This window comes from Oryza sativa, chromosome 5, assembly GCF_034140825.1.
Source record: "Oryza sativa Japonica Group chromosome 5, ASM3414082v1".
NCBI lineage: Eukaryota > Viridiplantae > Streptophyta > Magnoliopsida > Poales > Poaceae > Oryza > Oryza sativa.
Genome location: NC_089039.1, coordinates 24,876,771 through 24,899,316, shown reverse-complemented (window position 1 = coordinate 24,899,316; position 22,546 = coordinate 24,876,771). Strand labels below are relative to the sequence as shown.

The 22,546-nt window shown below is 43.6% G+C and overlaps 3 protein-coding genes across 4 annotated transcripts; 2 read left to right on the top strand and 1 right to left on the bottom strand.

The window, feature by feature from the left end:
• The first annotated feature begins 2,121 nt into the window (after positions 1-2,121).
• LOC4339248 (sulfite reductase [ferredoxin], chloroplastic) lies at positions 2,122-6,703 on the top strand. The gene is made up of 8 exons (XM_015784706.2): positions 2,122-2,396; positions 2,972-3,754; positions 3,844-4,140; positions 4,648-4,845; positions 5,154-5,288; positions 5,373-5,489; positions 5,615-5,773; positions 6,356-6,703. Exons 1-8 carry the CDS (start codon positions 2,220-2,222, stop codon positions 6,413-6,415), a joined length of 1,926 nt encoding a protein of 641 aa, XP_015640192.1. The 5' UTR covers positions 2,122-2,219; the 3' UTR covers positions 6,416-6,703.
• Positions 6,704-8,251: 1,548 nt separating this feature from the next.
• Positions 8,252-9,618, bottom strand: LOC107277244 (uncharacterized). The gene has a single exon (XM_015783388.3). The coding sequence runs from the start codon at positions 9,455-9,457 to the stop codon at positions 8,543-8,545; it is 915 nt and encodes a 304-aa protein (XP_015638874.1). The 5' UTR covers positions 9,458-9,618; the 3' UTR covers positions 8,252-8,542.
• Positions 9,619-16,404: 6,786 nt separating this feature from the next.
• LOC4339247 (secretory carrier-associated membrane protein 3-like) lies at positions 16,405-22,014 on the top strand. 2 transcript variants are annotated; one of them, NM_001402596.1, is made up of 12 exons: positions 16,405-16,587; positions 17,440-17,538; positions 17,817-17,879; positions 18,582-18,615; positions 19,141-19,263; positions 19,550-19,612; positions 19,705-19,798; positions 19,899-19,944; positions 20,063-20,130; positions 20,781-20,829; positions 21,066-21,131; positions 21,510-22,014. In NM_001402596.1, the coding sequence occupies exons 1-12, from the start codon at positions 16,531-16,533 to the stop codon at positions 21,594-21,596; spliced, it is 849 nt and encodes a 282-aa protein (NP_001389525.1). In that variant the 5' UTR covers positions 16,405-16,530; the 3' UTR covers positions 21,597-22,014. The 2 variants fall into 2 exon arrangements, with proteins under 2 accessions (NP_001389525.1, XP_066166375.1); XM_066310278.1 differs by lacking the exon at positions 21,066-21,131 and having other exon boundaries at positions 16,417-16,587; positions 20,781-20,857; positions 21,477-21,992.
• Positions 22,015-22,546: the final 532 nt, after the last annotated feature.

The following is a 22,546-nucleotide window of genomic DNA, read 5'->3' as shown; positions in this document are numbered from 1 at the left end:
ATCAGGATCTTGTTTTCAGTTCTTGATTAATTATTAATTGAACACATCACAATATGTCCTTCATTTTTAGGTCACAAGCAGCACTAATCCGTGGAAATCCAATGTAAACCAATCAATTGCAACTGCATTTATATATGTACGTACCCAAGACAAAATTTTACATCCCAAACAACAAAACATTGTAAAAAAAAAAAAAGTAGCCATACATATAAACAAGAAAAAAAAAACAGAGCAGACGCGTCAGTCCATGGCCTTAATTAGAAGAGGTATCCAAAGGCAAGGGCGGTCAAGGACGCGGCGGCGGCGGCGGCGGCGGCGAAGGCCGGCGCAGCCACCGGCGCGTCGGACGTCGGGGAAGGAGCCGGCGCGTCGGCGGCGGACGCCGTGCCGACCAGCGACGTCGCCAGGACGGCCGCGGCCGCTGCCACGGCGAGGAGCCTGAGCTTCAGTGTTGCCGCCATTTGCTTCCTCGCTTCTTGGTTGACTGATCGATCTGCACTTGGAGAGCAAGAACACTAGAGAGAAGCTGTGATGAAGCTTGTGTGTTTGGGTTGGAGAAGAAGAGATCACTTGAGGCTTATATATAGTGTCATATCAACTTGAGAACTACAAATGCAAGGTGTAGTAGGTAGGAAAGCTAGCTAGCTAGCTAGCCTTGGAAAGAAAGGATTCTGGCTGGAACCCTTCTGGCCTTGATTGGATTGGTTGATTGCTTTGCTGGTGTTTGTTTGGGCTGGCTTAAAAGCTGTGGTCTCCCCATTTGTACTCCTTGCATGTGCTGCGCAATTCGGCTTCTGGCTGGAGATTTAATTGGACAGCCATGATAAAATAGGGTGCATGTTGACAGCTCATGTTAGTACCAGCAATGCGCATTTTTCATGCTTGGCCACACATCAATCGAGCAAAATGATCTTTAGAAAAAAAATGCCCTGATAAAAATGTTTGTTTTAGGCAAATTACTGGGCTCAATTGAGTCAGGTTTAAAAAAGCCAACCCACCTCAGGTAGTGGAAGTGTGTGGCCCAGTTGATGGAAAGGACATCCCATGGATAATAGGCCGTTTGCAGCCCACTACGGAAGCCCAATGGAAGATTTGGCCTGGGCCGTTTGCAGACCACGATAGCAGTCCAATGGGATATTTGGCCCAAAGTGTGTAGCGTGTACCGTCCCTTTGTCCAAATCTTCAAAGATTTTGGTGTCCACGTCTAAAGGAAAAAAGGGAGATCGTGACGTCGACAGTTGACAGCACAAGGGCATCGAATTTTTTTTAGATAATACAAGGGCATCACATAAAGGGAAAAAGAACAAACAACAGGATACAGATACGGAGCTGTTACCCGTATAAATCAACAAGATGCGTGTGGCCATCTCAGATGCTAGTAGTTCAGCATTTTGCCCTGATAGATAATACTGTGCTGCTAATACGAAAATTATATTTTGGCTGCTGATGGGTATGACACGAGAGCAGCCAAAATCCGGCCGGTTTCCATGGCCAAGAGACACTATCAATCGCGGTAAAACAGAAGTGGCCATAAGGTTGAGGCACACAGACAATCTCTGATCTGAAATTCTGACCTCACTTCATGCGGCGGGAGGGCGGCTGCTAGGGAAGAGAAGGGAATCAAAAGCTTTTTTTGTGAGGACAAAGACGTCCAGGTTCAATGCACCCACACAAATCCCCGGGCTAATCCGGAGCCCTACCCGTCGAATCGCACGCACACCTACTCGCGCATCTCATCCTGGTCCTCCTCTGCCTCTGCCTCCAGGCCGCCTCCACACCACTTGGCGGCTATCCCCGGAGTCACTGCCACGTGGGGCCCAGCACGGGTGGCCCCACCTGTCATCCTCCCGCGGTGACGCGCGTGGGCGCCACGGTCGTCAGCGCTGATGCGATGCTCGTCGCCACGCCACTGCCGGAAGTCTTCTCTCCACCCTTGCCCACCTGAACCCGCGTCCATACGCCCGCGGCTCTATCCTGTGTCACTGACAGTGGGACCCACCACCGGTCTCGTTGAGTGGTCTACCGTGGACGGCGCGCACGGTGGGGCCAGGGGCGCACTCCCCGGCCCGTAGGAGTAGACCCGTACGCCATTAAAGCCCCTCGACCCCGACCGAGCGAAGCGCCCCGCACGCACGAAATATCCCACTCGCTTCGACACTCTCTTCCCCTTCTTCTCCCGGAGAAAACCTCGAGCCAAGGCCCCGACTCCGACTCCGGTGATGTCGGCGGCGGTGGGGGGAGCCGAGTTCCACGGGTTCCGTGGGGGTGGCGGCGGCGCGGCGCAGCTGCAGAGGTCGCGGATGCTCGGAAGGCCGCTCCGTGTGGCGACCCCTCACGCGGCGGCCCCCGCTGGCGGCGGCGGGTCGTCGTCGGCCAGCATACGCGCCGTCTCCGCGGTGAGTTTCCAGTGCTGTTTGTTTTCTCTCGTGATTTCTCGTCTCGTGCGAGAGAGAGATTTCGGGTTTTACCGTCTGGAGAAGGATTTTTTTTTATCTCCAGTGGGGGGTTTAACTGATCATATACAATTGATCGAAGTGGTCCCCTATTGAAAATGGTATGGTGTGTGATGGTTTTTGAGCACCTGGATGATTCATTTTCCGAATTCACCTTACCTGTTGATGGATTTGTCCAGGTGGTATTGGATCAAATGTCTGCAGTTGATTCTCTTGTGCAGCAACTGTAATATGCTAGTAATCAGTTAAGAGATGAAGAGAGAGCTTTTGTTCAAATCAGTCTCCCTTGTAGTGTCGATACCTTAAAAAAAATGGTCTGTCATAGGTTGCAAAGATTCCATTTGTAGACGTTAGTAATAAACTTATAGCAATTGCTTTGTCTTATTCATTTACTTCTTCAATGTTGGTTACATTATATTGATCTCCACTACCACTCAATACAAAATACTGTGCAACGATATACTAGTGGAATACTCGTGGTTGCTTCAGTTCTGAACCCTTGCATTGTGTGCCTGCAGCCACTCAAGAAGGATGCATCTGAAGTTAAGAGGAGCAAGGTTGAGATCATCAAGGAGAAGAGCAATTTTCTTCGGTACCCTTTGAATGAGGAACTGGTCTCAGAGGCTCCCAATATTAATGACAGCGCTGTCCAGCTTATTAAATTTCATGGAAGCTATCAACAGACGGACCGTGATGTTCGTGGGCAGAAGAATTACTCGTTTATGCTCCGAACAAAGAATCCTTGTGGAAAAGTTCCAAACCAGCTTTACTTGGCTATGGATACGCTAGCTGATGAATTTGGTATTGGAACACTCCGATTGACGACCAGACAAACATTTCAGCTGCATGGCGTTCTTAAGAAGAACCTGAAGACTGTCATCAGCACTGTTATAAAGAATATGGGTTCATCATTAGGTGCCTGTGGAGATCTCAACAGAAATGTACTTGCACCTGCAGCACCTTATGTCAGGAAGGATATTCTTTTTGCTCAAGAAACAGCAGAGAATATCGCAGCTCTTCTTACACCACAATCTGGGGCTTATTATGACCTGTGGGTGGATGGAGAAAAGATAATGTCAGCCGAAGAACCTCCTGAGGTCACGAAAGCTCGCAATGACAACACATATGGAACAAATTTCCCCGATTCCCCTGAACCAATATATGGCACACAGTATCTGCCAAGAAAGTTCAAGATTGCTGTCACTGTCGCTGGAGATAACTCTGTTGATATTCTGACCAATGACATCGGTGTTGTTGTTGTTTCAGATAGTGCAGGAGAGCCTGTTGGCTTCAACATTTATGTAATGTCTTAACAAATGCCCTATTTATATTTTTAGCAGCTTTCTTAATCGTAGATTTCTTATTTAGTTATCTCTGACCTCCTTTTCAGGTTGGTGGTGGCATGGGTAGGACACACCGAGTGGAGACCACATTCCCTCGATTGGCTGATCCACTGGGTTATGTTCCTAAGGAAGATATATTGTATGCTATAAAAGCAATAGTCGTCACACAGAGGGAAAATGGGAGAAGGGATGACCGCCGATATAGCAGGATGAAGTATCTGATTGATAACTGGGGAATTGAGAAGTTTCGGGCTGAAGTCGAAAAATACTATGGAAAGAAGTTTGAAGATTCTCGTCCTTTGCCCGAATGGCAGTTCAACAGCTACCTAGGATGGCAGGAACAGGTAAAGATACTGGCTCTGATATCTTTAAAAGGCAGTCTTGTTTAGGATGGATGCCTCCATACTTGAGCAATTATTTTCTTCATTTATAAACTAATTTTAGATGTGTTTGCTCCTCTGGGTACAACTTCCACGTCGCATACTCATATACTTCTATAGTCTGTCGCACTCAGGGTTTCCCAAACCACCGGGGTCCGGGGTTACCACGCCCCGGCGGTAAGCACGGTTACCGCGCGGTAACCGTGGCAAACCGTTCAAAACCGTATAAAATTTATCAAAATTTCAAATTATATTTTAAATTTATTTGAATTTAAGAAGGTTACCGCGGTTTTCCTTTTACCGTACCCCCGCAGTAATCACGTGGTTACTGGCGGTTTGGGAAACTCTGGTCACACTCCGGTCAGCATAAGACCATTTTGATCCATCTGCTGTTGTGTGGACTTATTCATTAACAATTAGTTATTTCCTGAGTACCAAGTTACATTATTTTTCATTATTTGCCTATTACAGGGTGATGGAAAATTATTCTACGGAGTGCATGTTGATAATGGTCGTGTCGCAGGGCAAGCAAAGAAAACTCTACGAGAGATTATTGAGAAGTACAATTTGGAAGTTAGCATTACTCCAAACCAGAATCTTATCTTATGTGGGATTGATCAAGCATGGAAAGATCCCATCACAGCAGCTCTTGCTCAATCTGGCCTGCTGGTAAGATTTCCTTCGCTTATATCATATCCCTGGTCTGTAACAATGAAATATGTTGCCCTCCATGAGTTCCCTGTAATATTAAATCCTTGTAAGCTTATTTGCTTTTGAAGTTGTGCAACATTCTATTCTTGTGTCTTTTTTATTGTTACTAATTCCGGTATATTGAGGTTTCTATCGTGTTGAAAATTTCAAATAGCACTAAAAGCAGACTGCGTCTCTTCTTCGATTGCCCCCCAACAGTTTGATTTCTCAATAAGGCGGTATGCTTGTAGGAATATTTTAATCAAGTTAGCCTTTTATGTATGTAGGAACCAAAGGATGTTGATCCCCTGAATATTACTTCCATGGCATGTCCTGCCTTACCACTGTGCCCTCTAGCACAAACAGAAGCTGAACGAGGGATTCTGCCGATTCTTAAACGAATTAGAGCAGTTTTTGATAAGGTATAGTCTGTCGTCTTGTCACAAAATTTGAACATTGTGTGCATCGGATCCATGTCAGTTGACATAATGTTCTCTCATTAATAGGTTGGCATCAAGGACCATGAGTCGGTAGTGGTGAGGATAACAGGCTGCCCTAATGGATGCGCTAGACCATATATGGCAGAGGTTGGCTTTGTTGGTGATGGCCCAAACAGTTACCAGGTATAGGAGATATTGAAAATATTTTCCTTTAGGCTATGTTTGTTTGGCTTCATTTTCTTTTAGTTTGTTTTTCGTCATTGCGTTTTCTTCTTTTTATCTTCACTAAACATTTCTTTTGTGGCCAGATATGGCTTGGAGGAACACCAAACCAGAGTACCCTAGCTGAAACCTTTATGAATAAAGTGAAGCTTCAAGATATTGAGAAGGTTTTGGAACCATTGTTTTCCTATTGGAACAGCACACGTCAGGAAGGTGAATCTTTTGGTAGCTTCACACGCCGGACGGTGAGTAATCTTTCTGCAAATACTCGTGAATGATTTTCGAGATGAATCATTTGGAACCTCACATGTAGATTGGCCACTCAATGGTTCCCAAAAGATATCTTATTCTTGTCCATTGTACGGTCTTCCTGTGCTCGTAGTTACTAATTTAATAGAAAAACTCCAAAGAACAGTGATTTGTTTCCTTCTGAGAGTATTAACCACACCAAGTAGGGGCTAAACGAACATGGACACTGAATCAGAATCTGCTGCCTCATTGCACCTGAAAATGCCAAACCAGATCAGATTTTTGATGGATGTTGTTGGCCATACAATGCATAGCCTAGTCATAGTAAATTGTTAAGCCAAGCAGAAAACGTTCTGTTAGCAAAGGAGCCATTTGCCAGTGTGGGATTCCTTAGCATATTTTTATTATCAAACTGAGTCACATTGCCATAATTGTTCATATATGTTAATTGATCTACTAGGGGTAGGGGATAAGGCTGAGATGAACTTTTCCGCTAAAGGTGGAATTGCAGTAGCTGAATATAGTATAGATGTTGCTTTTCATCAGCATTATCTCACCTATCTTTTGCATAAAACCAGGGATTTGACAAATTGAAAGAGGTAGTGAACAAGTGGGCAGAGTCAGCATCAGCTGCATGATGGACTGCTTTCGCTGAACAAGTTGATAACAATTCTGACCACGGGTCCAATGCGGGCATCGTCAAGGGCTCTCAACATAACTATGTGAGCATTGCAGGAGAAAATTTTGTCAATTTCGTTGACAAGATTGAGGACTCGCCGACTCGGGTTTGGAATCGTTCGTTCAGATAATTAATCAAAATTTTTCGTGTACTCTGGTTTGAGAAAAAAAAATGTGCTTATGAGAAAACAAAAGGAACCCTGGCTGTTTACTTTGGAATAAATTGCTTGGAAAGTGTACTGAATAAATTTTTCCATTGTGGTGTTTGTTTTTTTTTCCTCATTCTGCCTATGCTCTGTAAATTGAACTAAATCTTGGGAACGTTTAGCGGTTTGGGTGATTGGGCCCTTCGTTTATTGAGTTGTTTGGTGGGCTTTTCCTACAGAGAGGAAAACATCCCCAGGCCCTTGCTCGCACGAGAAGTTGCGTGGGAGATCATTGCGTGAAAAGGCCCATGGTGTGCTGGAAAGGCTGGAAGCAATGGCATATGCAGCTCAAAGCCTGAACACGCACTACTAGTTCTAGAACATAAAGCTGCTGTATCCCAAAACTGAAAATGCGTGGAGGAAACAGACCACGATGAAAGCTGCGACACGGGTGGCGAAGAAAAAGGCCGCCGAGCCTGACGAGCTCCACCCTCCATATCACACTGTCGCACTGTCTACTGTCACACTCTGCGTGCGTGCCCCCGCGCGTCGGCACGCGAGTGCCCTTTTCCTCCCTGCCGCTGCCTGCGCCGCGTGGGGGAGCGAGCAGAGGCAGCACAGCACACAGCAGCGGCCGAGACCGAGAGAAGCTGCCATTGCCATGCCATGCCAAGCCGCAGGACCGCATGCAGCGAATGGGGGGGCATCGGGCCTGACGCTCGCGTGCACGAGCCGTTTGTTTCCGCGGCCCCACGATCGATCCCCCGTACACCGCAAAAGCAACACCAAACCCACGCACGCCGCTCTCCTCTCCCGTGCCGTGCCGCACTGCACTGCCGATCGCTCGAGTGGGGTCGTGGCCTCGTGGGCGGCAGGCGGGAGGGCGTAGTGTGCTCGTCATCGAAATGCCAAATACGCATACGCCGACACGGTGCCGAAGCGCGTACGTAGCCGTGGGTTGTGGTTTGTGGTTGTCGTCGTGCTCGCTGCCTGCGTAGACCGCGCCGCTGCTGCTTCCGCTGCGGCGTCGCGATTTCATTGCGACGGAGAGCACCATTTCACCAGCCGCTGCCGCGCGCCAGAGCCGCATGCGTGCGGCCGCACCGAACCGAGGAGGCAAGACCGCACCAACGCCACGACGCGATGCAGTGCCGATGGACTGTATGATGATGTTTATGCGCGACCTAAATCGAAAACGATTCGTGCGGGATGGATATGATGGACCCAAAGCCAACAGCAGTGCTGCAGCACCATGCTGCTATCAACATTGCTCTCCATGACTCTCAATGCATCTATCTATATCTTGGTGTTTAATACAGTACCACTACTATTATCAACCAAGTACACAAGACACAAATCTCACAAGATATGAGTATAGCACCACTACTCCTACGTGCAAGCATTGAATGGAATATGGTCCAGCTTCAAGCTTCTTTCATCTGCAAAGCTAGCGCAGAGTCATTCAATATGCATTTGGATCGGCAATTCAGTTTCATTTCACAGGACATAGCCACCAAGACTTAACTGCTACCTTGTCTTTGAGCATGTAGGAGTAATACATTATGCAAGGTTTCATTCAATGAATGCCCAAGTGAACAGAACAGATCGTTTCATGGACCATGGAAGAAGGAAACCATGTGGAGCCATGGATACCCAAAAAAAACACACGAGCAGTGGCTTCAATGTTGCACGATGATCATACAGAAGCTAGACACAGTGTAGACTACAAAAGCACATCCAAGCCATCCAATCTGTATCAGACGGCGCTGCTTAGTACAGTACATATATAAAGCTGAGATTGGCTTCTTCCTAGGGATAAAAAATCCAACCCAAGGAGGAAAATTTACCAGCGTGATTACGGTGTCATCATAACAACATCTCCTAAACTTAATTAATTACTCCTAATCTTGCTTTGGACTGGGAAATGAGAGGATTAGAGAGCTAGAGGAATATGAAGCACTCCATGGCCACCGAAGGGTTGTCTAGCGACTCCTTCCCCTCGCCGCGGCCGCCGGCCACTTCCTCGCCGGCGCCGGCGGCGGAGGCACCGGCATCCTGCGGTGGCGGTGGGGACGAGCAATGCGGAGGAGGCCCGCGCGATTGCGTCGTGGTCGTCGACGACGCCGGTGAGTTCGTCTCCTGCGCGCGCCGCGGCGAGGCGCGGCCGCACGGCCTCGGGGGGACGGGCGGCTTCCGCTGGGGGCCCGAGGCGGCACCGGCAGCAGCGCCGGCCGAGGCGGCGGTGCGGCGCTGGTCCGGTGGCCGTTTCGTGGCGGGAGACGGGGACCTCCGGGTGGGCCGCTCGCCAGGCTCGCGACGCGGCGGCGGCGGCGGGGAGGGAGACGCGCGGCCTCCCCCGGGGCGGCCGGCGCCGTGAACAGCCGCAGCGGGTCCCCTGTCCCGCCTGGCGCGGCCGAGTTCGCCGGACACGACGGCGCGCTTCCTGGCCGGCTTCCCCGGTGACCGCTCGGGCCCCGTGGCCGTGGTAGCCACCGACGACTCCGAGGCCGCCTCCGACTTCTCGCTGGTGGCACGCTCCGCCCCGACCGCTCGACGCGCCCTCACCCTACCACCACCACCACCACCCTCCTTCGCCCTGGCCACCTTCTCCCCTCCTCCTCCTCCTCGCTCCACCGACGGCGCCACGGCGCCCGCAACACGCCTCTGCCGCGGCCTCGCCCTGGCGCTGGGTGCCGGGGTCTCGGAGAGCACCTCCTTGACCTTCTCCTCCTCCGTCGGCGGCGGGTCGCGCGCCTGATCCACCCGCCGCCGGGGAGCCTCTACCTCCTCCCCCGCCGCCGCCGCCGCGGACCCCGGCAGAAGCTCATCGCTCTTCTTGCTGACGCAGCAACCCATCGATCCCACTCCCTAGCTTCCCCTCCCCCGCTTCAGCTCCAGCTACCTCTACAATGGCATTTCCCGCGAGCGCGCGCGAGACGCGAGAGAGACGAGAGGAGAAGTGGAGGAACACTAGTGTAGTGGCTTGGGGTTTCCCTCCGTTGTGCTTTGATTTGTGTGAAGAGGGGGTGGGAGACCGGGAGTCAAAAGGGCAGGACGAGTAGTGAGGCTCTGGGACTGGGAGTGTGAGCTAGCCGCCACTGATCAGGGTTAGTGGTGTGATCAATGTGCGATTAAAATATGATGAGGTACAGTTCTAGATCAGTGGGAGGAAGTTTGCTGGTGTTTGGATCATGTACTAAACTTTAGCACGTGATGTTTGAATATTAATTTAAAGTACAAAACTAATTACATAAATAAGAGCTAATTCGCTTGACAAATTTTTTAAGCCTAATTAATCCATAACTAGCACATGTTTACTGTAGCATCATATAGGCTAATCATAGATTAATTAGGTTCAATAGATTCGTCTCACGAATTAATCTGGTTATGAAATAAGTTTTACCAATAGTTTACTATTACTACTTTATTACTACTTTAATTAGTATCAAACATCCCATATGGCAGTTACTATTTTTTTTCTAGTTCCATCCGAACATCCGATGTACGCAGTTCAGATGAGGTGTAGTACACCTCTTGATGATAGTCCTAATCTGCTCAGCTCTTCAACCGTTATGTGCAGGCCTTTTGTACTGTCCCGAACGTTGGAGCTTTTCACCCATCTTGCAGCAATTTGTCGCTCAAAAGCGCCAGCATGATTTGTTGCAGCTGGGAAAGCCTACCTAGATGGCTAGATGTTCTATAGTCACAGTGATCTTTCACAAATTTTTCTTTTAAAGTTACCACCTTTGTTATTCACCGGTCAATGGAAAATTCCTCAAATTTCAATCGACTAATGGACGTTTTGATCCAACGGTCTGTTGATCGTCTTCCAACTTCAGTCAAGCGTAGATAATTGACTCCGGTGCAATATACTTGAATATACTTGAAGTATTATACTCCGAGTAGAATTAATCTGAACCGTTTATTTTAAAGGGTAGGTAAGTAATCTCTTAATATACTTTAGGGGTAATTTTGGTATGGGATGTTTTGTTCGGTTCGCATCGGTTCACATCGAAGTATTTTACTTGAAGTATATGTCCCAGATGAGGTGACGAGGTAACGACTTTCTCAACGACACCTGATTTGGATTTTAGGGATGGAGACGAAGGAGGGGATAGGAAATGGTGAGGGAGGCTTCAGATATATAGCAAGATAAAAAAGGAACAGTTGGACCGTGGTGCCAGAGCCACGGGGACAGAGGAAGGATGATGAGCGGGGAGGAGAGAGGTCATGTGGTCAAGGGGTGTGACGGTGGTATGAGCAGGCGAAGATGAGAAGAGGCGAGCTATGGGAATCCCTCCAGGCTTAATATCACTTGGAGAGGATGATAGCATCAATAGGTCCGCTCGAGATGGTGGTGGTACAGGAGGAAGAGAGCAGTCGACAACTCTCACTTGCCGGTGTTGCCGCTAAGATAGACATGGTGGTAAACAAGCAGCAGAATGGAGAGAGAGTGGCGGCAGTGTGTTGACGAAAAAATCGAACACACCAGCCTAGGAGATCTGCTTAGCTCCTGTGCAGGTCCAAAGATTAATGAGATGCGGGCGTGCCAGTCAGTTTGATCCTGCAACTGATAAGATTTGCAAATAATAGATCAAACAGTCGATCGGCTGACAAGCCGATGGAGTAGTTCCAGCCGATAGTCGATAATAGCCGATGCCGATACCAGCCAATAGCGATAGGGTTTAAGCAATCGGCTATATGTCCAATGTAGATAATGATATAAAGGCAATCGGCTGATGATAATATAATATAGCAATATAATCCAGTAGAAACCAATCGACTAACAATATGAAATAGTAGAACAAATATTGATCCGAAGGATAAAGCACACATCGGCTGGAGGTCCGATGTCATAAGATCCACAAGATTAGATTAAACAGTGAAACCTTTGTTGCCATCGGCTAAATCCAACTTATATGTATATGCAATCCCTACAAGCCGATGCAACGTCCAGATAACTTATCGGCTAGCACCCCGATAAAACATTAGCACGAACCTATCGGCTTAACAAGACTTATATTATCAACAACAATCTAGTAGATCGAACCTAACCGATGCAGCACGAGATTGTATATGATAATCTAATACTCGATGAGCCGATAGATCTGTCTAATGTGATGGATATAACAAATCTATTTAGAACAGCATTATGATTGTAGAGATATATCGGCTAAGACAGGAGATCAGACCTAACCGAGACAGTCCCAACTAAACCGATGCGTCTCTAAACACAATGCAATTAGAGACAGAATTGAGATATCAGGTAGGCAAATATATCAACCAAACCAGAGCGATCCAAGAGGTCGGATGTACTGATGCAGCCTTGAACGACGCTGATGTAGATGAGACAATTGCCTGGGCCAACGAAACGTAGGACTTACCCCTTCGCTGGAGATCGAAAGCCGATGCAGCCCTGTGTCAGGTGCCCAAGTTCCGCCGGAAGATAAGTAAAAACCTCAGGGAAGAGGGTGGCGATGCGCCGAGAGTATTATTGATCGATAGATTGATAGATTACAATGACTCCGGGTGTACATATTTATACCCATAGGGAGATACTAGTCCTTATCGGACAAGAAAGAAACTAAAAAGGAAAAGATAAAGTCCTTATCGGACATAAACACACTTTCCTAAAGATAAAAGGAAACTAACAAACTATGCCTAATTAATAGATAACTATCATGTCGCATCTTTCTTGAACTCGAACTCTTCTAGATAAGCTTCCTTTGATTGATCCGACTCCACCAAGAACATGACATCGTGGCGACTTGACTCCCATCGGCTGATTCTAGAACTTTGAAGCCGATACTGACTCTAAACCGATGGTAACTTTGGGCTTACCAAATTTCACTGTTAACACAGTGGTGGATGACTTGGGGGAGAGGTGATGGCTAATGAAAGGGGGAGTGGTGGTTAGGGTTACATATGCGGCATAAATCTTTTAGTGATCTTGGGCTCTTGGCCATTAAAAATTGATCGATGTTTTACAATGGTTAGTATGGTTTGAAGCCAATTTTTATCATATTAAAATATTGGTAGTTTTAAAACATTGGCATATTTTAGCACAACCAAAATTATCAGAGTAAAGTTTGTATTAGTGTGGGCAAGAATTGCCATCAAACAAAACATTCATAAATACCATTGATCGGAGCCATCGTTTTGCTTCTGTTGATGGAAAACACGAGGCCTGGGAGATCTGCTTAACTCCAGTGCAGGTCCAAAACTCGCCTTCGGATATGCTAGCGTGCCAGTTGATTGAATCCTGCAATCAACAAGAAATAAAAATAAAGAAACCATGGTTAAATCCATAAATGATAGTTGATCGGCTAGGTGCCGATGACATATCATTTATCTTCGAGCCGATATCATATGTAAATCGATCGGCAGTTGTAAATGGATAATAAAGAACTAAATCTACTCGATCGGCTGTAGATATTAACAATATATAATCCTGGGGTCGATATATACTTAAATCAAGTGATTGGGATAGATCGGTCGCCATGCCGAGACAGTATAAATCACTTAGATCGAAATATGTATTAACAACAAGACTATATATGTTCATAGCATAGCCGATCAGATAGATCTAGCATGTATCGGCTAATACTCCGATACAACTCTATGTTAAGATATTAAAACAAGCAGAATATACCAAACAGAAGCTTAATATACTTAGATGCAATAAGATCTTGGCATAAATGGCAGATTTAACATGTCAATAAAACATATAGAGCAAATGTAGTTAAATCAGATAGGATCAGCTGAAACCTCGATACTACCCTAATCGGCAACCAGAAGGTAGGCTAGAGATTTATATTCTAAGCACGACTTAATAGATCAAACTCAACTAATGCAGCATTAAGTATGAAAAGAAGAACAATATCTAGACAATCAAGCCACTGGAAGTTTCATAGTGTGGTAGATATTTTATATAATCTAAATCAACGTCGGTATCTAACCTAATCGGCTGCCCTCTACTGATAGATGTTAGCCGACTGCAGGTTAGATAATGATATTGCCAAAGATTATGTAAGATATATGATAACTCGACGAATTACATAAACAAGATTAGAGTATCATAAAGATGGAAGCACTAATCCCGAGAACGCAAACCGTCATAACAAGTTTTACCTCTTATTGAAGATCGAAACCGATGCAGCTCAACCCGAAAGAAAGAACTCGTCGAAATAAAACTAAAGCAAAAGAGTGGCGATGCACCGAAATTGTATTGAACGTGTGTGTTATTTGATTACATGGGGTTCGGGGTCTATTTATACCTGAAAATTACAAACTATGTCCATATCGGACACGACTCTTATCTCTAACAAACTCTAAGATATCATAAGTCTTTGCGGCAGACTTTTGCCCAAACATATCTCTAAGGAAATTATATAAAATATCCTAATTAATAGATACAATTGACTTCTCGGGACTCTATCCATGCATGGCAATCATCTTGAAGCATATCAACTCAACCCGATGTCATACACCAAGTCGCATTGTCGGAATCGGCTGTATCACTTAACCCAGTCTGACTCGGACTTAGCCGATCCCAATCGTAGCCGATCTGGACTCCAGCCGATTCTTACTCTGTTCCCGAATCAATCTTCGCCTTTGACTCCACTTAGATCTAATCCTCTTTTCCGATGTTGATATTACCAAATTTAGTTGTTAACAGCTTCGCATATTTGCAAACGAAAAGTAATTTGTAAATAAAACTTTTGAGAAAATCTCTTGTATACCCCTGATTTTTAGCTAATCTTCTTTATGCCCCTGAATTTTGTTTTTTTCTCTGTATACCCCCAAAATTTGATTTTGATCCCTTCCATACCCCTATCGTCTGTTGACCGTCTAATTTCTATCAAAAAAGACTATGGCCTTATTTAGATTCCAACTTTTTTCTTCAAGCTTTCAACTTTTCCGTCACAATGAACTTTCCTACATACACAAACTTCCAACTTTTCCATCACATCGTTCTAATTTTTTTTCAAACTTCCAATTTTGGCGTGGAACTAAACACAACCTATTTTACCCTTGTGATGAACATAGAAATTTATTAATTACATTATTAAAAATGTAAAAGTTTGTCGCATGAGACTATTATAGTTATGAGTTTGCTGTGCAATGCATTATTTATTACCAAATTTATTTTTAGATAATGAAATAAAAAATATGTATTTATTTTCTTGAAAAAGTCATAAAAGGGAGGAGCATTTCTACAAAGATAGGACTATGAATGCTCACAATAATTTTTTTATGAATGCTCCTGATAAAAAAATCCATTGTCCTATTAAAATTTCAAATAAAAAATTTTAATCTATTACATATGTTTTATTTTCAAAATTTATGTCAAAATTTTTCGCACTAATTATATAGTCTCATTAGTTTCATAAAATGCACATACTTTGCAGTCAAATAAAATTTTCAATCGTTTTTCAAGCTTATATTCAAACCTAAAGCATCAAGGGCAAAAAAGACATTTGCAACCGAACGCAATAGTGAAATGAAGGAAAATGTAACGGTAGGGGCATGAAAGGAATCAAGTTGAAATCTTAGAGGTATATAAGGGATTGGGTAAATTTCATGGGCATGAAAGAGATTGAGTGTGTTTTCAGGGATACACAGGGAATTTACTCAAAACTTTTATATACGTATTCTTAGCGATCTAAAAGCAAATGCTGAAAATAATCTTCGATGAAAAAACCTCAAAATCAGCTCTAAATTTAAAGTTGAAAATTTAAATTTTAGCTGATAAGCTTTTGCTTCAATCCAGACAAACCCTAAATTTCCAGTTGACGGACCGATTACAAGGCCATCTTTTTGTAGGCAAACGCCTGTGATTCAAACAATCTTTTCATCGCGATGCATTATGCTTATACCAAATCCGTTTGTTTGTTCAACGTCGTTTTCAGATTGCATTGTCTTCGTGCGGGGTTCATGCAAAAAATTTTTACACACGGCCATTCGGATAGGTAGGGGAAAAATACGTCGCCCTTGTACCGCTAGACGAGATCACGACTCACGAGACAAGTATGCTGCAGCTGCCGCGCCATGAACAATCCAAAACAACTCCGATCTTTGCCGAAGTAGACTCGCCTCCGAAGCCAATACGAAAGCAAACATACGCTACACAAAGGAGGCCAATCCTCCATGGGCCAAAACATCAACACCGTGGTGATCCTAAGCCTGGACCACGCATTTTCCATTTTCCTTTTATTAGACCCTCTTTATATAGGCTTAGACTTATTAGCTTAAACTTTTAAGTCAGTTTATTAGCTTATATGATTTATAAGCCAGTGGATTTAATGTCCTAAGTTTAGTGGTGGAGTCATACATCTATCTCATATAAGCCAAAAAAGCTTCTCCAACCTAGCTTTTGGCTTAATAGTGTTAGAGTGGCTTATGGCTTAAAAAAAAAAACCAAATGAAAAAGCTACTTGTTTGTTTTGGCTTAGACTTTTCGACTTATAAATTGGTTTACAAGCCTAAATAAAGAGGGCCTTATTATCCTAAGCCGGGATTTTTAAAAAACTTTCAAAAACATCAACATCGTGGTGATCCTAAGCCGGGATTTTTAAAAGTTTTTTTTCCGGCACGTCTATCGATCATTTTTCATGGGCCGAAATGACGGGCCCTGCAACTGGAAAATCGAGTCGGTCCACAGCAGACTGACCAGGCCGGCCCACACAGCCCCGAAACATACGGGCTTTAGCATTCCTGGGCCCACCGACAGCCTCCTCTGACCCCACCTGTCATCCGCCGTTTCTCTCCTCTTTCCCCGCACTACAACACGGGGACTACGCGGAGAGAGAGACAGCGCACGCTAGTGGAGCAGCTGCTGCAGCGGTTGGCCACCGCCTCCATCGCCGTCGCCGACTCGCCGCCATCGTCGTTGCCGTCGTCGCCGTCGGCGGAGTAGGCAGGCGGCCATGGCGGGGAAGCACGGCCGCAACGGCTTCGAGGACGACGACGTCAATCCCTTCGCGGTGAGTGCTCGCTCCCCCTCGTTCCACCCCCGCGCTAGTATATTCGAGAAGGTTCGCTGTTCGCGTAGATCTCGGGGTGGGTTCTCCTGATCTGATCTACGTAGGAGGTGGCCGCATTTGGGATCCGTCGTTGCTTGGGTTCCGGCGCGGCTGGATCTGGCGCGTGGGAGGAGGGTGCGATGGCGAGATGCGTTTTTTTCTTTTGGTGGTTGGAGTAGGCGAGATTACGCTGTTTAGGCCTGTGTAGGTTAATTGCTTGCGGAGTGATTGTTCAACTATGGATCTGGGTGTGGTGGGTGAATTGGAGAATGTATGTGGTAGTAGTACAGTTCTTTGCTGGAACTCGGAATTCGGATTTGTAGCATGCTAGAGCAATGTGGTGGTACCTTTGGTGTGCTGCAACCTGCAAGTACAACCTGGAACTAGTTTGGTTTACACAGAATTGTTTGCGCTCGTTGCCTCGGTACCATGCCTTGTTTAGTCTATTAGTGTAATTACGAAATTATTCAGGAAGGATCTCCAATTTTGATTTCCATTAACTGCTATTTTGAAAATGCAATGCGATGACAAGTGCTCTACCTTCTGTATCGTTTTAAGACTAAACTTGTAAGACACTATTTTCGCAGGCATGTGTCATCAAAACTTTTGATGTTTCTGCATTAGTAGTTCTTTGATATACTATTATATGTTGGCACTTCTTATTTACGTGGAAAATTGTACCTCACTTCAGGTCAGTTGTAGTTGTAACTCATAAAAATCGTGTTGTAACTGGTTGCACACAAGCCTATAATGTTCATGTTATTTTCTACTACTTTGTGATTTATTTGCCTTGCAATTCCTCCTATATTGCAGGGAGGAAGTGTTCCTCCTGCCAACAATTCTCGACTCCCACCTCTCTCCCATGAGCCAGCTGATTTTTACAATGTGGACATTCCTCTTGACTCGTCTAAGGTACATGCAATTCCATTTCATGTTCATTATCGTATGGACTTCTAGTTTTGAGAATGTTATATCCACTAAAAACTAGTGTTATTTGAGCTTCTTGCTGTCAATACATGATGCACACCATAAATTGTTTTGCCATGGTCAGTATTTGTTGTGTTATAATGTAGAGTTAGAAGAATATTATGTTATTCCTTTATTTATAACATCTGCCAAGTTAATTTCAGGCATTCTTGGTTTGTTTTTGGATGATTCCTTATGTCTTGCATCCATTTCTTTGAATTTAGGATTTGAAGAAAAAGGAGAAAGAACTCCAGGCAATGGAAGCTGAACTAAACAAAAGAGAAAGGGTGTGTGCCTTACAATTCCTGATTTAATTTCTCCTGTGCTCTTTGCTGGTTACAAATCCTTCTATTTTATGAACAAGAACTCTACAGTCCTGATAATTTCCTAGATGCTATTTGGTAATTACCAGATGATTTGACCATAGCAATGCGGTAAATTTTTAGCCGTATACTGGTCGGTACTCGGTAAATTTTTATCAGATGTTTTGTGCCTCAGCACGCCCAAAACCAACTAGAATTGTAGAGCATGATTAGCTATTGGACTTACTGAATATATAGCATATGTTGATCGAAATTACTGGAGAAACTACCTGTTGGTGATGCCTTCATGTCTTAAAGCCTATGAGCAAAAGCAGAACTTGCTTGCATTCTTATTGGTCACATAACATATCTGCTATTACATAAATGATGACTTTTACATCTTTCAACTTGCTAGCAAGATAGGAAACTTATTTCAATTTTTTAGTAAGGTTGCTTAGTTAAGGTGTGGCATATGAACAAATCTTTTTTTGCAGTGAATAGTTCTCTTGAAAAACCATGTTTCTTGAGCCTGGGTAATTACTATGTTGAACTTCGTGTGAGATGTTAGAGTGTTTTTCTAAATCCACGAATGGGATTTGTTTGTTAATGTCGTGTTCCGTGTTTCATATCATGCATTGTTCTTTATCTAAATGCTGATCTGATTCCTTCTTTGTCTCCCTGCCATAGGAACTGAAAAGGAAGGAAGAGGCTGCAGCCCAAGGTACAGTTTGCATTCTTTCTTTTTGCTGACCCGTTTTAGCTGTTTCCTTAGCATAAAGATTTGAATATGCAAGCAATGTTTGGTAGAGGCGTGAAAGTTTTGCTTGCCAACTCAAGTTGAGTAAGTTGTGTTATTGCGGAATTTTTCCACAGAGAAATCAACATAAATATAATCAATTTGGTTTTTATAGGACGGGATATCAGGGTTATCAATTATCAGTGTATGGTATAGCCGTATTGGTGATATTTGACTTCGATGAGTGGATTCCTTTTCCCAGATTAATAATTTATAGCTGCATTCTTTTATGACATTGGAGTTAATTTGCATGGATCTAGTTTGGGCTACTTTCAAAAGGAAAAAAAAGGAGAGAGATAGAGAGAAGCTGCAGTTTGGGTTCGTTCTGGGATTTGATTTGATACGTCTTTTGCATTGTCTGCTAGCATTTGTTTCTACTGTTGTAGCTAAGATGCCCTTTACAAAGTTGCTTACTATTTATTTACCTAACTTCACCCTTCTCTTTTGCAGCTGGCATTGTCATTGAAGATAAAAATTGGCCACCCTTTTTCCCTCTCATTCACCATAATATTTCAAATGAGATACCTATTCATCTACAAAGAATGCAGTACCTTGCATTTTCATCGTTTTTGGGTAAGCTCTAGTGGTGTTCAATAGTATTGTGTTCTTTTTGTTGAGCATGTTACATTCATTATTTCCATCCATATTATATGCTTGTAATGTAATTACCAACAGAACAAAAAAATAATAAGTATAGATTCAAATTTATTGACTTAGCCAAAGGATTTATCATTCTCATTATTGAGTGAACTGATAAGTTCTTCATGAAAGCATCTTGTTATACAGAGGCTCATTCATGGATTTTGTATAGAATTGCTAAATTGGTAGTTCTTTTGTCCATACCTGTGATCTCATGCAGGATTGGCAGCCTGCCTATTTTGGAATATCATAGCAACCACAACCGCATGGGTAAAAGGGGAAGGTAAAGCTAAAGTGTACCCAACCGTCTACATTGTATGAAATGTGCCATGAATGTTGACACTCAAAACTAATAGGTGTTCTGTGCTTTGACAGGTGTTATTATCTGGTTGCTTGCTATTATCTACTTCATATCTGGTGTACCTGGTGCTTATGTGTTATGGTACCGCCCTCTTTATAATGCAATGAGGTTGGATATATTAAATGAGCATTGTTGGCTACACAACTTTTTCACCTTTTAAAATATCTAATACGCTAGTGTCTTGTTCTTTTTTCAATGCCTGTTACAGAACTGAGAGTGCTTTGAAGTTTGGGTGGTTTTTTCTGTTTTACCTGGTAAAATAATCTAAACTAAAGGTTTTTCAGTCATATCTTAGCATTAAATTAGATGAGCCAAGCATGAACAAATTCATCTGTACTTCATAGCTAACTAACAATCTTTGTCCATTTCCAGATTCATATAATCTTCTGTGTGTGGGCAGCTGTGGCTCCTCCTTTTCCTTTCAAAGGAAAATCTTTGGCGTGAGTCTCCCCTATTCTTTTTCTTGTGTGCATTCTGCCTGAGATGTCATGTAGGCCGTAAAGTTGTAAACGACACTAGATGTGAGGAACTACAAAATTTCCTTATTTATTTATGTTTCTTCCCCAAAAAAAAATATCCAAAAAAATAAATCGCAGTTCCATTGAATGATTTGTCAGAAGCTGGTAAATATACTTGTCAAGCCTCATGTTCCTGAACCAGCTATTGCCTTCTCCATGAGCTGTGAATACATCTCTGCAATCGAACCATTGCAGAAACAATAGGATGTTTCTAAGGCACATAACCTGTGGTCCTAGTACTGGATCTATAAGGAAAAAGTGTAAACTTGGCTACATGCAGACAAATTCTACGACGATCATATTTGTTGTTGAATGTGTTGAGAAGTTCGCTCACATTGGTTTACAAGAACCACAATCCAATCAGTCTGAACTTCTGTTGCTTAGAGTCTGATAAATCTTGGTACCACAACCTTCCAAATCTTGGTTGTCTTCCTCTGAATTGCTCAGTAAAAAATAGTCCTGCTTCATACTGTCCATGATATATATTCCGGTTTTAGATCATTCTATTATAGTATATTTCTGTTTTTTTTTAAAAAAATATCTGACTGAATATCTGCTGTTCTTGTTACTAGTGGGATTTTGCCTGCCATTGATGTCATAGGCAGGAGTGCTATAGTGGGGGTAAGTATCTATTGCAACGTTGATCCTTGTAATAGGTCTTTCAAATTTGTTGTCAGGACTAAATTTTCTTGTGAAGTTGCATCTTCATTTTACTGGGTTCATGTGCTTTTTGCATGGTGTTGATAGCTTGCCATATACCACCACATGCATCTTTCTGGCTGGCTTAGTCAGCCTATGAAAGCCATATACTGGATTCACATATCTTATAATACCTCCTAACTATTTTCACTTGGCAGATATTTTACTTTGTCGGGTTTGGATTATTCTGCCTTGAGTCACTGCTGAGCATTGGTGTCATTCAGGTGGGTGCTATCCCCTCGTGTTATTTGTATGGTTGAACCATATATCAGTTTTATTTGGAAATCTTGGTCTGCCTATGGTTTATTACACATTCTATCTCCTCATTTGTAGTTACTAGTTAGAACATAATCTCTAAAAGCCAAATGATCTGATTGCTTGACTTAGTTAGCATGTAATATCTAAAATCCAAAGGAATTCCTCTGATGGCAAGTTTTTGGGAAATGAGTTAAAAAATTTGTCCTCGGTTCCTTACTGGTGAATATCATCATGTTCACGTTAGAGGTTCAACATAGCATGGACATTCTTACATACATTTCAATCGTTTCTTAGTCAAATTTTCATTTTAGATCATGACCATTGATTGCTCACTCAACATGCAGCAAGTATACATGTACTTCCGTGGAAGTGGAAAAGCCGCAGAGATGAAACGTGAGGCGGCACGTGGTGCTCTGAGCTCCGCATTCTGATGAAACATGCCTTGAGCAAAACTGTAGCCAGATGATATGAGTGGGAGGAAACACGAAACATGAGTTGCCAATCTAGCATTCGCATAGTGTACATCCCTGACGGCTGAACAGCGTGCGGATTTGGAATCACCGAAAGCACCCAGCCATTATTATCTTTTTTGCTCTTCTGTAATATATAAGCAGCGTTCTTGTATGGACGCGTTCAGGTGTTTGTTTCCATTTGTTGACAAAGATTTTAGATGTGGACGTGTGTTGATAGGGAATAGACATACATACGCGTGCGCGAGTGGGATCACCTGTTTTTTATTACTTCCTTTGCAGCATAGTTGCAGCACGTTGTGTTTATCTGTTGACACGATTTTCGTGAGTTATAAGATGATTGATGTCCTCTAAAAATTCTCTGTTCTGCTGGTCATTATTTATTGGGTACCCTTATTTGTTATTACTAGAAAAATGGCCAGTGTGTTGCAACAGGTAAAAATGTATTGGATCGCAATACACTATACTCCTTCCTTAATTTTGGTTTAATATTATTGTGTTGTTTGATACGGAATTTGGATGATAGTTGGCTAGTTGCCACGATTGGGCTTTTAATCTATCTTTGATTTTGTGATTTGGCCAGCGTATGCGATGAACACATCACGCGCGCGGGGATGGAGGGTGTCGCTCGGTTAGACTCTTCAGTTTAGGGATTAGACTATTTGGGTTGACCACCTTTTATGTGACCCCATTTGAATAAGCAAATCCGTCTCATCTTATTAGTTCTAATCAACCAAAATTATAGTGTTGTAGAACGATTAATCCTATATGTACACGAAACATGTGGATGAATAGAAATAACTAATTTGTGTGGCTCAATTAATTACATAGTTAAATAAAAAATCCTAAATTACATCACTATTGGGCATAAATAATTAAGAAACATGAACGGTTGGTCATAAAATATAAAA

Coding starts and splice junctions, on each gene's coding strand:
- LOC4339248 (XM_015784706.2), top strand. CDS start 2,220: ATGTCGGCGGCGGTGGGGGGAGCCGAGTTCCACGGGTTCCGTGGGGGT. Junction 3,755..3,843: donor CTGTTGGCTTCAACATTTAT/GTAATGTCTTAA, acceptor CCTCCTTTTCAG/GTTGGTGGTGGCATGGGTAG. Junction 4,846..5,153: donor TTGCTCAATCTGGCCTGCTG/GTAAGATTTCCT, acceptor TTATGTATGTAG/GAACCAAAGGATGTTGATCC.
- LOC107277244 (XM_015783388.3), bottom strand. CDS start 9,457: ATGGGTTGCTGCGTCAGCAAGAAGAGCGATGAGCTTCTGCCGGGGTCC.
- LOC4339247 (NM_001402596.1), top strand. CDS start 16,531: ATGGCGGGGAAGCACGGCCGCAACGGCTTCGAGGACGACGACGTCAAT. Junction 20,131..20,780: donor TTCAAAGGAAAATCTTTGGC/GTGAGTCTCCCC, acceptor TCTTGTTACTAG/TGGGATTTTGCCTGCCATTG. Junction 21,132..21,509: donor TGAGCATTGGTGTCATTCAG/GTGGGTGCTATC, acceptor CTCAACATGCAG/CAAGTATACATGTACTTCCG.